General features: G+C 41.9%; 1 protein-coding gene across 2 annotated transcripts; it reads right to left on the bottom strand.

Annotated features, from left to right (window-relative positions):
* Nucleotides 1-975: 975 nt before the first annotated feature.
* LOC119737380 (PHD finger protein 24-like) lies at nt 976-15085 on the bottom strand. Of its 2 annotated transcripts, XM_038211698.1 has the most exons (8): nt 13836-15085; nt 7617-7802; nt 5107-5185; nt 3586-3785; nt 3254-3426; nt 2751-2825; nt 1779-1883; nt 976-1447 (listed from the first exon to the last, which is right to left on the bottom strand). In XM_038211698.1, the coding sequence occupies exons 1-8, from the start codon at nt 14385-14387 to the stop codon at nt 1339-1341; spliced, it is 1479 nt and encodes a 492-aa protein (XP_038067626.1). In that variant the 5' UTR covers nt 14388-15085; the 3' UTR covers nt 976-1338. The 2 variants fall into 2 exon arrangements, with proteins under 2 accessions (XP_038067626.1, XP_038067627.1); XM_038211699.1 differs by lacking the exon at nt 2751-2825 and having other exon boundaries at nt 13836-15084.

The following is a 15085-nucleotide window of genomic DNA, read 5'->3' as shown; positions in this document are numbered from 1 at the left end:
TTGAATCTTAATATGATGGCTAAGACTGATGTGCGCCTTGTTGGATCCAAATTTAATCGAACAATTTGTATTCCTTTTATTTTAAATAATCATTATAATAGTTATACTAGGTCTACTTCCAAAAGTTTAAGGAATAACAAATTTGCAAAATATATTTCTCCGTTATTTAAAATCATGTTTATTTCTCCGTTATTGAAGATCACAATTTAAACATCAATGTTAGTCTTTATTAATATTAAAATAAAACTGATTATCGCAAGCAGTTGTTTTCTGTATTCATTATTCTAGTAAAAATCTAGGGGCTATTATAATTACATGAATACATGTTCTATACATACACTCGGGGTTCGAAATTAGCGGTAACCCGCTAGCCAAATGCTAGTCAAAACAGCGGCGGGGCTAGTCAAACTATTCCCATGGGCGTCGCGAGGGGGGGGGGGGGGGGGGGGGGGCAAGGGGGGAACTTGCCCCCTCAAAAAAATGTTTGCCCCCCTCTAGAAAAAATCCTGGCGACGCCCATGACTATTCCTTAAGTAGCCCGGCTGGCGGATCAAAAATTATTGGGCTACGGCAAAGACGAAATAACAGGAAGAAATAAATCATTAAATTCAGAAAGCAAACCTCATCAATTTGTGTGTAATTTTATCAACTGTTTTAAAGGGTTCAATTAGATCTGTTTATTTAAAACACTAGCTAGACGGTAGCTCCGTCCATCCCTCCCAATAATATGCAGGTTTGGATCAATACCAGGCATTAAAGGGAAGATACAACATGTGCAAACATCAAAAAACGAAATGATCAAAATTATTACGAGATACCTTACTGGATTGTTAGGGAATGACAGTCTAAAGCATCCTGTAAAATCTTGGCTCCTGGTGTGCAGACATTTTCATGAAAAAAGTTTTTTTTTCCGACGCTGGTCGGCCGACCAGCGTTGAAGAAAACTGTTTGTTTTTTTCAAAAACGTACTGCTCTTAATTTTTCAAATTTAGTTATTCCGCATTTTCTTTGCAATTGATTACCCGCTAGACTGATTCCCTGACCTTACAATTCACCAAAGCATATAACTTGCTCTGAGTTTTATCTTAAGTGGGGCCAGGGAGCCAGACTATAAGAACATGATTGGTTTTCTTGGTTTTTCCAGCATCTACAAGCCCAAAAAGCGAAACAATTAAGTCAGTTTAACAATAGTTGCTATAAATCCTCCAAATCCATTTATTTCTGAAAATTGCAGTAAAAGCAAATGTTGTACATTCCCTTTAAGCTGCCAATAGGTATGTTTAGGTCGCAGTGTTTTATTTCTACACGATTTTCAAATGTTTTGAGGCCTTGATCAGACTACTGCGCGAAGCTTGGACGTCGATTCAGCTTAACCGGGCCGACATTTGGCCGAGCCGCAATGACGAACAATGCCTGCTCCAACAGATATTCCTCCCATGAAATAGTCCTAGGGAAACAGAAACGAATGTAAAATAATGTGTGTTTTAAATTAACAATAGGCCTACAAAAAATAAGATTAGGCAAAATGCTTTCATATATCGGCTCATTCCGCAATATGCGGCGTAATCTGCGCCGATTGCAGGCGCCCTTGTAATTTTCACTTTGCCAATTTGGTATGACTTATCAATAATACAATTTGATTTGTTTTTCTATACTAGATTAACATAATTATTTAAAAGTGAATAAAAAACCCGGAAGTGCAGGTTTGTTTCTCCTGCCAACACCCTTTATGATTGCGCAACGGCGCCCTCTATTTATTTTTGACCCCAAGCCCTTACCCCGACCCGTCTGTGTCGCCACTCATAAGGAGATTGGTATTAGCGTCGATGTGCGTGTTCAGCTCCTTACTTCTCGCTTTCCACACCTCTTCAGGTATCTTTCTCCTTAAAAAAAAAAGACAGACAATATTTAAGATAACTTACAACCAAAACGCCTCTCTGTTGGCAAAAAAACAGTTGCAGAAATTAAGGTTTGATACGACTTGAGAATCATTGTGGATTAATTCAAATAGCTCTTACAACAATGTTAAAAGTTATTGTTCAATTTAATAATTAACTAAAAAGAAAAGTACTGCATGCTCTGTTAGTAAAAAGGAAACAGTAAGAGAAATATTTCTTGTTAGAACTCTAAGTATATTTTTTGCATGCACCAGATCGACACACAATAATGGAGTATATTTATAATTGACAGAAATAAAACTAGACGAGTAAGAGGTTAAAAGATGTTCAAAAACTTGAGAGCAACCATCCGAAACTTTGTCTAATCTAAGTACACATCAAGGGACAAATGTAGATTCAATATCCAGGCTCTCAACAAGCCTGTCATTTTCTTCCTCCTGATAATAATTTGTGCCACTGTCACTGTCAACGGACGAAAAATTACGACTCTTTCGTAAATTCCAGTTTACTCTACCAATAGATTAGCTCTGCCTAAAGTTCACTCTCTTCATCATAATCGATTCATGCTCTGTTTGGTAAAACCAACAAAGTAACAAAAAAGGACACATCCCGTGTGTAAAAAAAGCCAGCGACACTGCAGTGCCAATGGCACGGGCGAATAGCCTGGATTTTAAAATACTTGGCGTGAACACACAACTTCGGAAGATTGACAAGGAATTATTCAGGGAAAAGGAAAAGATTATAAAAAGACAGATTGCACGACACTCTATGAGAAGGCACTTGGACATGCAAACAGCAATCATTGTGGAATCATGCACAACAAAGCAACCAAACGAAAAACCCTAAACAAACCTTTCGTTGTCTTCGCTGTCCAACTCGTCTCTAGATTTACCATTCGGTAAATCATCAAATTCGCTTTCACTGGGGCTAAGAAATGTGAGAGGTTTGTCTGTTTAAAAAGTGGAACTGCAACATACCCGTTTGACTGTCGCTCTGTCTGTCAGATTCTTTAAAATTTGGGGGTAAAAAACTCCAGATGGGAGTTGAAATACTGTCCTTAAAATGGCAGTGGACGAACAATCGCCATACTAGGAAATTGCGCACAATAACATTCAAGGGCAAAAAAAAAAACAATGTAACGCATCTGCTCATGATATGTATTCGCGTATCGAAAATAAAACCAAACTTGCCATGAGATGTGGTGTGACTGTTTCTCCGCCGATACATTTTTACTCAATTGTTGTTGTTGGGTTTTTTTTTTTTATAAATCCCCCCCCCCCCCACCGATTCAATAAAATCAGGCCTTGGTTGTCGTCATAACAACTCATGGCGTAAAACTTGACTGGTACCCGTACCTTTCTCTCAGTGTCATCTCGTTGGGATCGGGGATGAAGTGCGAGTACCAGCTCCTGTACGCCCTGCGCGCCTCGTACTCCGTGATGACGCCGTCACCGTCCGTGTCAAACGCGCCAAAGTTTTCCCGCGCAGTCTGCACCTCCTTCTTTGACAGCTTCTTCGCCAAACTTTTCTGCAAGTCAGAGAGCAAAATAAACTAGCGGTCTTAATGATCCAACGGTGAATAGTCTACACAGATGGACATTTTTCATGGCGAAGTTAAGGATCACATTGTCTACGGAACATAATTGTGACCATTTTGTGTTCAGGCGAGCGCAACTTAACTACCCACCTTCGACTGTGATGATAACCTACGGACCGCCTCGTGACTCAGAAACTCCCACCAGGACAGGCTACCAGTCCGATCGGTGTCAATGGCCTTGAACTGATTGATCTCATCTTCCTCCTCATGTGGTAACATGTCCCGCTCGTGTCGATCTTTGAACACCCTCTTACGAAAAGTCATGAATTCATCCAGCGATATGTTCGCATCTGGCAAGAAAATCAGACCTAACGGTTTGAGAACTAAAATATACCCATGCATAGAGCGCCCTCAACGCGAGGACAGGTCATTAATTGTTCTTGTGTGATACGCACAACTATGGCCAAGTTCGGGCAAGGACCATTAGTCGACTAGTGGTTGATTTGTGACGTACCTTATGCCTGCGCACTGATAGCAATGTGCGAACGTCTCTAGGCAAACGCTGGTCAAAATGTCATCTCAAAACTTCTGGGTCCTGGCTCTCTGCTAGCGTTATGGGGTGCGCGCGGCTATTGGTTACCAGCGAAGCAACCAACCCCAGTAGGCTGGTTCCAAATAGTCGACTAGCGTAGTCAACTATCGTCGACTAGACAGAGTTCGGGCAAACGTTAGTTAACCATTGGTCAACAATAGTCCTTGCGCGAACTTGGCCTAGTGACTAGACACAAGTTTAGTAGTTTAATTGGCACTGAATTAAGTAAAGCCGTGTCCGAATAACTTGGCTACGGCTTTCAGTTACACACACGTCTATGCGAAGTGGCTGTGGCCGCTTCCTACATCGTGTCTCAATCTCATGATAATTTCAAGCCGTAGCCAAGTAATTGGGAAACGGCCTATCATAACCTGTCGTCACTGAGGGCGCTCTGTGCCTTATGGGGAAATGCAGCGTACTGTTTCATGAAGATACAATGTATCAACTTTTAACACCGGAATGGACTCTTCCGTAAATCAACAGTGTGCACATGACCAACCACATCCCGACTTTTGGTCAGGAGACCAAGGTATCTCGGGCAGAAGATGTACAAAAAAGTGGACGGGTTTATGAACGTATTCGCATTTGCGTAGGAGAATGTACGGAATCAACTCGTTTGAGAATTAATATCGTTCAGCCGTATTTGTATCGAATTCCGTACTACATTGTGCTGAGAGAAGTTGGAACATTCCGAATTTTGCCACTTTTTGTAAGCCACGCCCATGCGCCTCTGGTTTGTGTACACAGCTCACTGTGCTTGTGAGTTGTGATCAAGTTTGACCTATAGCAACCTCGTGCCCCGTGGGTACGATCTTGCAGCACCATGTTGTTTCCCATCATGCCTTGCGCGATCGTTACGCGTTAGTGTAAGGAACGAGCACGCGCCCCTGGAGTCGAGGCTGGACCTATCCGGTTCGTTAGTAAAAACGTCATACACGCACGCGCACCACTGATTACTAGCGCCCATTGGCTACAAACGCTCAAGCTGCGTTAACTTCCGGTTCCAATCGTGCAGAAAGTGCTGGAGGTGACGTCACACTAACGAACCGGATAGCTATGAATTGACCTATAGCCTTTACCTGAATCTATGTCAGCCGTTTCAAATACCTCCATGAGTTCAAACATGTCATCTTGGTGTAACAACTTGCTCAGATCTTCCTGCCGAGACAACCAAAGAAAATTCATTTTATTGTCATTTCCCGGTTTCTTTGATCCAACGGGATTTAGATATTTAATTTTTCCCATGTCATCTCGGACATTATGGACTGCGATGCGGTGATACAAATAATTGAAGATGTGAGGTTTTGTCGGTCATTTCGTTTGGAAGAAATTTATGCTGGAAGTAGCTATTTTAAAGTTCATAGTATTGTTCGTGGATTCAGCTTAAATTTAGATGTTTTGTAAACACAGCAAGATGACAGTATGTACTTTGTTCGTTTTCTAGTTAGGCTATCGTTTTATTTCGTAAAATTTTTTTTTAAATCTGTCCCATACAGTATCAAATTTTGAAAGTTTGCGACAAATGCCATATTTCCACGTGCATTGGATATTAATGCAACTGAAATCAATTCAGCACACAGGACCCTGACATGATGAAATCAAACAAACAATAAATCATTCAGGTCCTTTTCCACTCTGTTTGGACATCACCATGGTAACGAGATGCAGTTTTCCCAAACCTGGACGCCCAAGTTCAAACAGATCGATCGAGCGTCTATTCGCTGTTTCAGAGGAATAATAACGTATGCCGGGAAAATATGAAAGAATGAGTAACAACTGTTAATATTCTAATACGGACCAGGCCTATTGTGTATATAAACGGATGTTGTTGTGTGTAAAGATGCCGTGAAATAATCATTAAGTTGCATCGTTCAAGTCAATAAACAATCGCGCTTTTCTTCCTTCAGTGGGAATCGTTGCTACTCGGCCAAAAATCAATGAAGATGTTGAGAGAAGGACACACTGCGTCCAGACGTCAAGTCATGAGCAAGTACATAAGCGCAACCGCTTGGTTCGCACCGCCAGTGCATCACCAGAAAACAGCCTAAGAGAGAGTTTCTCTTTGCCATAACCTCTTGTAGGCCTGATATTTCTTCATAGTTATCTATCATGGCGTCTAGAAATAGCTGCGTGAAGTTCTCAATCCACACCAGCGTGATTTTGTCGATGATGATCGTTCTTCACTTGTTGTCCATCAGCCATGGCGTGCCGTGTGGCTCATGCCCCACTGGCTGGCACGCATGGGGAAATGCCTGCTACCTGAACATCATTAACGATAGACTACGCAACTGGGGAACTGCTAAGACAATCTGCAAGAATTTTGGCGCCAATTTGGCCACCCCTAACTCCGCGGCCGAACACGATTTCATCTACGACTTTTATCGTAGTTCGTATCCGAATAACAATCCCAGTGGTGGAGTGTGGATCGGCTGCACGGATAAGGCACAAGAGGGCGTCTGGGTTTGCAGCGGGGATGACGACTCGGGCGCCCTCTATCGTCCACCCTTCCAACTTAACAACCCAAATTACGCATCAAATGACTGTGTAGCTGTTAGCACACATAAAACATACAATATTTGGCATTGCTCTGCCCTCAAGAATGTCATGTGTGAGAAGCAAGCCCCGCCCACTTGCCGCAAACCAACCAGCTGTTTTTCTGTGTCCAATGGGCGTTGCCTTGTGAACCACACCCTGGATGTGACAACCACAGAGCGCCCCTCCCGTTGCTGTATCGCCTGCAATGCCTCGCCTCACTGTCGTTCCTTCAACCTGATTGGTGATCGGTGTGAACTGAATAACGCCACCAGATTCGATGTGGATAGGTCTCGATACTTCAAAGAAATTGAAGACTGTATCTATTACGAACTGTAACGACTGCACTGATCCAGGGAATTCTTTTAAAAAGTCAGTTACTACCTGCAAAAACTCTTCATTCAAATGTAAATAGTGTAAGGTGCTTTGAAAATAATGTGTATTGGCAATTCGGGCGATTCACAATGCAGAGCGCCACCAATAGTTTGCCACGGAGAGTTCATTGTACCCAGTGCATTGTGGAGATGGTCGACAAATTCGCAGCGCGGGACATTTGAAATTGTTAGTTTTTCCGGCCAGAAAGTTTGTAAAAGTATGATTCGAATATAATATTTGTCCTTTTCTTTTCTTTTTATCAATATGTTGATTTTTGGTAAGGGGGCAGAACGCTATATGTCCCAATCTATAACAAATTAGCTCAAGTTGTCTACTGACACTCATTCCAATCGGGCCATATTTTGTCGACCGTAAACTTCAAAAGTTGACTCTCCATGGCAAACTCTTGGTGGCGCACTGCATTGTGAATAGCCCGAATTCCGGCATTATAAAAGAAAGTACGTCCGTGACAGAAAAAAAAACACCATATCTAATTAATTATTCGGATAAATATTGAACTCCAAGTCTTTATCTCTAATTAGACCATTACTAGATGATGGACGTATAAGATTTGAACATTTTCAGGTTTATCCACTGAGCTGTTTAAAGTGCTGTCACGGACATAACATAACGCTGGAATTACAGAGTGAGTTTATTTTGAAATGTTCAAAAATTGACTTACGCAATCGTGACACGACCAACCCAAACCGGCATTTGCTCGGTGCAAAAGCTGCCTCGCGGTGGCGTCCTGCACCCGCCCCGACTTCTGCAGACAGCTCTCGTGGAACGTATGCGTGCAGACGCGACACGGGAACAAAACCCCTCCGGATTGGGAACGGCAGATGGCACACTTCTCGTCGGTGAAGAACTGGAATTGGATAAAAACAAAATTGGACAATTTCTTGTCAAACATTTTTAAGAAAAACAAACTGGTTATTGAATAAAACAGAAACGACTTGCAGGAATAAAACGAGGGTTTCTTAGCAATTTACAAAAAAAAAAGATTTCTGGCTCAGCCTTAACCCTTACCCCACTGGCCCTAACTCCCTAGGGCGTGTGAAAATCATCAGAACTGTTATTGTGAATGGAAAATAATTGTCAGCTTCAACATTAAAATTCGTTAACAGTAAAACTCCGCCACTGAAACATTTTTAGGCAAAAATTCAGTCACACAATTATTTCCTCTCGTATAGGAACTGATATAAGACTTCTTCAAAGTAATGGAAACAGGTTTTTTGTTGTTGTATTGTTATCTTCTGAAGTGATTTTCTGTGTTAAATATAAAGTGTGTTGCTAAATCGAGTGAAGCCACAAGACTGCAAATTCTTTAGGTTAACTTATCATGCGGACGGTGATTTGTCAGATAAGTGTCACTCTTAAGACTCTGTACGTGATTTCTATAAATCGCTTTGCGGAATCGTCTTCGACAAGTATATCCCATGCAATCGGATATGAAACAGGATTATCCTTGTACCAAAAGAAACCAACCATCTAATCTGGCTAAGTTATTTATACCAAACGTTTTCTGGGAATTTGCACCGGCAGACTTTGTGCGTTCCTTTGTGAGAGCGGATTTATGCCGGTACTAGTGTATCTTGACAAGGCAAGCAATAAAACTAACCGTCAAAATCCCCCAAAGAAAGATTAGACCGACACGCTTGTAAGTTAAGCTAAAGTTTTTGGGTTTACTGCAGTCAAGAAGAATTATGACCTTGGTAAGTCTTGTGTAACATGCACTTTAAAAGCACGGTTTATGCTGATGTAAGCCCAACTCCAAAAACAACAATAATATACAATTCAATCCTTCAAGACAGTTGTTTCTTTTAATCTAAAAAAGAATCATGCAATTCGTAATTGTTTTTACAAATTTGCCGTTGTCGTGGATTTTTTATTTAAAAAAAAATACTGTTGTGTCATGAAAACGTTTAATTAGAAATGACGTGCAGACTTACCGTGACCTATAAAAAAAAAACACTGAATTGTATTGTGATTGGGATAAGGTGCTTTTTCAGATGTTATAATTCGAGGATTATCATGACTCCAGATCTTATTATCAAATGAAGTTCCCCAAATCACTCCTCACAAATCCTCTTAAAATATGTTTAAGTTTTGAATGCTATAGAGTGGCCTTAAAGATGCTATTTCCATTCACCAGACTTTAATTTCACTAGAACCCCACGGCCAACTGCTTTCGGTTGCTGGATGACTGTAAAGTTACCGAAAATTGACGCATAAAGTTCCATGAAACTTTCGTGTTTATGTGACGTGCACAACAATTTGGCCGAACTCAATGTAGCCTCTCTCCATGTAGTGATTGTAAAATGCATTCTTTGTGTTCAAGTAAGCAAACATGTCAACAACCCACTAGAAACCCTTCCTCCACATGAAGTGAAACAAATGTAATGGTTGTAAAATGCTTTATTTGTGTTCATCTAAGCAAACATGTCAACAACCCACTAGAAACCCTTTCTTCTCATGAAGTGAAACAAAATTACCGACGCTAGGCTATTTTTACGCCTAGGGGGAAGTTGCCACGCAGTGTCGTTGGCATTGTTTGCTACAGGTAACCAAAGCAAACCATCCCCTCGATCACCACGGTGGATACAATCTGAAGGACCATCAGCCAAAGTTAGAGACAAGGAAGGCGTCAAGTCTTAAGTTTTAAGGCTTCGTTTCCTTCTACGGTAGAATCGAGGGATTTTGTCCAAAGTTAGATCTCATAGTGTGTAATCAATTTAGCGTGATCGCGATGTTTTCCCGTCCAGACGGATAAAGCAAATGAGACACCAGGTGCATCATGTTTGTTGATTTGTTTTTTTCAAACTGAAGAAGACCAATTAAGTCTTGAAGACAACAAGAGAAGTTAGAGATCTCTTGAAGTTTCTGAGAAAGACTCCAGCCGTGAAATCCTATGGACAAACACTGCGATGGGGACGCAGTGAATTATGTCAACGGTTTTGAAGGCTTTCCACACAAAAAATGGCACCCTGTGCGCACATACCCAGGGGCGATATCAGAGATACATATAACCCCTATCAACAAATGCGTACTCTAAATAATAATAACCAAGTTTTTCAGCATCAAAAATCCTCCACATCAAAAACATGCAAATGGTATACCTTGCCAAGGTGCTTAAAATTTATACTGTAAAATTAAGGTCGGCACAAAGTCAGGCTGTTCTTCCCATGAGATGAATTTTCACTTTGGAAAGTGTCCTTTTTAGCACAATTTGCTTTCAAATTAACCCTAAAAGGGCCGGATTATTTTGACAATCTTTCAGCCGCGGGGGGGGGGGGGGTTGGATCCCCCCCCCCCCTAAGTTGGATCCCCCCCCCCCCCCTAAGATCTCGGCCATTGAGTGACGAAAAATTTTGAAACTTGGAACTAGAACATTCATGAAATTTCATGACTATAGGTTAAAGGGTTTTGGAATGTTGGCTAATTAAATATTCATATGGTAATTCTGCTCTGTGTACACGACCTATGGGAAAATTAAATTTGAACGGCGCGTAGCGCAGGAAAAATTGCGATAATCCGTGGTCTGATTTTTATGTTTTTGGTATCAAAAGATGAACAAGAATAAGGCTCGAAGCTAAAAAGTCAGAACAGCTCGGGTCGCGAATTTGTTTTTTTGTTAAAGAAATGGCGAAAAAAAAGTTGAGGGGTGGGGCGGATTCCGCCCCCAGCCCCTTTAGGGTTAATATACCCTTACCACCAGCCACGCGATGTGATATTCCATTAATTTGTTTGCACAATCTTTCAAGAAACTGCTCTCGAGGAAATCGTTTATTCAAAACAAAACAAAATCAACCGCCACTTCAAAATATTAATGTTGGCTTTGCCGCACATCGCACTGCAAAATGGCAATTTTCATTGATAAGCTCATTTTGTGTAGTCTGAGAATCAGTCATTCACGTGGGCAGAGCAGGCCCCGGTTGAACGTCTGATATATCGTAGCATGTCAATTGTATGCGACCCCGCGCGCCAGCCAATCGGAGTCAACTTCATAGAAACTGTTACGACAGTTCGATCAGAAATGTGGACTAAGCTGTTGATTGGTCACTCTGGCTGCTACGGGTTACGGATACCCGATTGAGCGCATCCTCTGAATGGTCAGAATCTGAAGGTCAACACGCAGTCTTGTTTTGCATAATTGCCGAATCTTCTCGCATATCATAATAGACCCTTGCTGTGCAAGCGGATATTCCATAGACTAATGTTTGTACTGCGTAATAGCAATTTTTCATTTTGAGCTTATTTTGCGGCGACAGGTCACATTGGTGGCCCGGTAACGAGTCGATATTATTATTCTTAAAATAGAAACATTTGGGTTTATTCAGTGCTTGAAGTTGGGGCATAAGCACAAACGCAAGCACAACCGGTCTTAAAATAGATGCTACATGTATTACTAATCGGTCATTAGGCCAACTCAAAGATTTGAGTACCGAGCCAAGCCCGAATCGTGCATTTTTAATGTTAGTCTGTGGTACCCTAAAGGGTTACATCTGTCAAAACAATTGCCGCGGGAGCTGTTGATTGTGTCTGGGGTTTGAGTTTTGTTCTGTTCATGTTGACAAGAGGTGACTGATATGGATTTTTTTCCCGAGTAGAGGTTGTCCGGTCATAAGTCAATGGATGTACCAATTATTTAAGATTTACCGTAAGGGCGCAAATCCCGCGAGGGGATATATCCCCCTCCCCCTATTTTTGACCATGGGTCAACGGGCCATCGGATCATCCACCACTAACACCCCCCCCCCCCTCCCCGCTCCATATACCCCCAAGATTTTTGTGGTGAGAAACAAAAAAAATAGGGGGTAAATTTCTTTAAACTTTCCCGAAGTCCAAATATATTAAACAGTTATTAAATGAAGAACATACAGTGTAGACGGAAGCTTTAAACTGCACCGTATTGCCGGCTGTAAAGTTATAATGTACGGGACGTAAGCACACAACTATGCATTTTGTTCTGGTGCTTTGTGGGTTCCACCCCTCCCCTCCCCCTCCTGGAATGTTCACAGCCGGACAATTTTTGGATTGTTGGAATTGGTCGTTCCCCAGCCCCATTCACGGATTGACGCCACTGCCAATACGTAAGGGAAAATATTCCCCTAATTTGCCAAAAGTGTCAATTGCAAATCACGTAATGTCAATTATGCACAAACTTTACCAACCAATGGCAAACTTCGTGCTTTCCACCCATAATTACTATGCATACACTTCATGTTTGAGATGAGGGCAAGATGTACAATTTCTTTCATCCCAATATGTTAACGCTGGATTGAAATTATTTCCTATCCGGCCGATCCGGGAATTCTCAGATGTTTTGGGAAATCTGCTTAACCCTAACCGCCCTGAATCCTTCAAAAACCTTTTTGCCAAAGTGGAGAAATTTGGAGGATCGAGGTTACATGGCAAAAGTGCGTTACTGATTTCGTAGGATGCACTTTGTCAAGGTCTTGGGCCAGACCATGTTTTGTTTTTGCTCAGTCATGCATTAATATAGGCCTGGATTATGCTTGAAATCCTCCGTACTGCTCAAGGATGTCACTGGTCAAGTCTCAACATATTGACAGTGACTGCCGCAGGATTTTGCAGGATTCAGACAGTGGTCACCCCTCGACGGACTAAATTCAAGAAATAATGGAGGAATTTGCAGGATTGAGGCTACATGCTATTTTTCCATGAGGCCAATTGGAGGGTTTTGCAGGATTGAGGCTACATCCTAGCAAAAAGTCCTAGGGAGTTACGTTCGCAATGATATTGAGTGAAAAAATATTAGTGTTGATTGTGCACAGAGAGAACAGATGACAAGATGACAAGGCGAAGCTGCGTATTTGTGTTATCGTCTGAAGTGGCTGCTCACTTCGGATCAATGCATCGATTTGAAACTAAATGTTGCCAGCACTTTAATCGAGATCGACAAGCGTTTCACGGCATGTCACGGTACATTACCGAACAACGGTGGCGTAGACCACAAATCGATGACTTGAACTCGTCCCCTTCAAGAATTCAAATGTTGGTAAGAATGGCTATTGATCGATGATCACGGAGATATCACTTTCCTTATTGCCTGATCATACATGACGAAGCTATGAACGGTTGCTATTTTGTAGATCAAAACGTACACTTTACGCGTGATGGCATGTAACAGAATTGTTAGATGATTGTTCAGTATTCAAGGTTGGGTTAAATTAGATGTCAGTTTACCATATTGGAAATTAACCATGTTTTAACGCAAATCATTGATAACTAAGTTATTATAACTATTAAGACTTGATAACTGGTTGATTTCCGAGCAGGGTTTCAGTGCAATATAATTAGCTGAATCCAGTTTGCTAATTCACCTAATGAAGATTTTCAAATTCCCAATTCTTCTGTAACAGAACCCACTTTTAAAACCATGTCATCGAGATAAATATAGCTATATAATTTACTTTGTGAATTGATCTCAATAAAGTCTGTGCTGAAAGAGAAACCTATGCGGAAACAAGTCCAGTTAAATTTCAGTTAAAAACATTACTCGAAATAACAGCTTGGTGTTCCATTAAACGATTCTCTAAATTCGATCATAACACCCCCCCCCCCCCCCCCCCACGGTGAAATTCTAAAACAGAATTGAAAAGGGAACAAAGTGCAAGTTCACATCAGCGATGAAAAGAAATATATGCATGAGGCAAATGTCACTTGCAATGTTGGTGTTGAGTCCATCGACAAGTTCGTCACAAGTCCGGTCACATAATTACAAAGGAATGCCTCAGTCACAGATCATTTGAAATGCCTGTGACCCGACTTGAGGCGGAATGACTTGTGATTGACTTGTGGAGATTTGTAATGGACCAAACTACAACACTGATCACTTCATAATCTCTTTTTTTATGACAACCATGAGTTGCCTTACCGGATTCGATCCTTCCGGAAGAGTGTACGGGATGTTCAGATCGCTCTCGTTGCTCACAGCTCTTCCCCTCCTCTCCTCAACCTCCTCTCCGTCTCCAAATAGGTCATCATCGACACCCCGCACCCTCTCCACAGTCTTGTACCCGCTGATGGCCGACTCCACCAAAGCGAACTCTTTATCCGGTAGCTCCGTAGTCTCGGCCACTACACCTTCCCGTAGAGCCGCCCAAGCATCCGAGGTGTCCTTGAACACCAGAGTCCGGGAATCGTCGACAATGTTCTTCTTCTGATGACGAGCGGAATCAGTGTCTCTCTTGTGGGAGATGCTTCTTAAGTCTTCCAGCAACGCTTGCGATTCCTTTCTCACCATTTGTTTCTCCTCGATCGGTTCAAAGTCCGGTTTAGAGTCTGGCGGGTTGGTGTCGGTCTGTTTTGCCGTGGCTTCGCGGCTCGTTTTCCGCATGATCGTCACCACTTTAGCAGCTCGGCGGAAGTTGTCGATCGGTGCTGCCTTCTTGTCTTGGGGCTTGCCTTTTCCAAGTGTGACACCCATGTTGATCAATCTCAACTAGTTGACTCGATTCTACATTTACAATCCAAGTAGTTTCCCTTACGATCCTTTACTCTATTCTCGGGAAACAGGAGTTGATGGCCAAACTAGAATTTGTGGTCGGTCGACAATTATCACCTCCCTATATAGTTTGGAACACGATGCTCAGTCTCAAAGCATTTCTACAGCAATGAATGATCTTGTCAAATGCCTTTCAATCTCATAGGCCTAATTGATGAAGACTTAAATTAAATTCGGTGGCATAAACATTGTGCAAGTACGGTGAAGTGCATTCGCATTTCATGTAGGTCGGACTGCAAATCTAGTCGCGAGTTCATCCATAACAGCTTTCACAGAAACATGACTAACTCGACAACAACACCCAACTTGAACGGGTAACCTCATTTGCTCCTATATCAGACTACAGAGTAAACTCATTCTTATCCCAATCCAAACAAAAATCTTCCAGTATCATCGCGACGGACTCATGAGCTGTTTGCCGACTCCTGGCAGCGGACGCACGGAGGCCCGTTGGTATGGGCCTATACAACTGTAGAGTGTGTTCCTAAGCCGCGCACGCCATCAAGGTAAACAACCAAAGAGTTTCAAACACTGTGTGTTAGTGGCTCAAAGTACAACACACATCACTTTGTTGAAAGGTGACTTGTGTTGGTCACTGCATGTCTGGTCATTCATAAAAT

This window comes from Patiria miniata, unplaced genomic scaffold, assembly GCF_015706575.1.
Source record: "Patiria miniata isolate m_02_andy unplaced genomic scaffold, ASM1570657v1 HiC_scaffold_3, whole genome shotgun sequence".
NCBI classification, from domain to species: domain Eukaryota; kingdom Metazoa; phylum Echinodermata; class Asteroidea; order Valvatida; family Asterinidae; genus Patiria; species Patiria miniata.
Note: the sequence above shows the minus strand (reverse complement) of the source record. Positions and strands in the feature narration are given on the sequence as shown.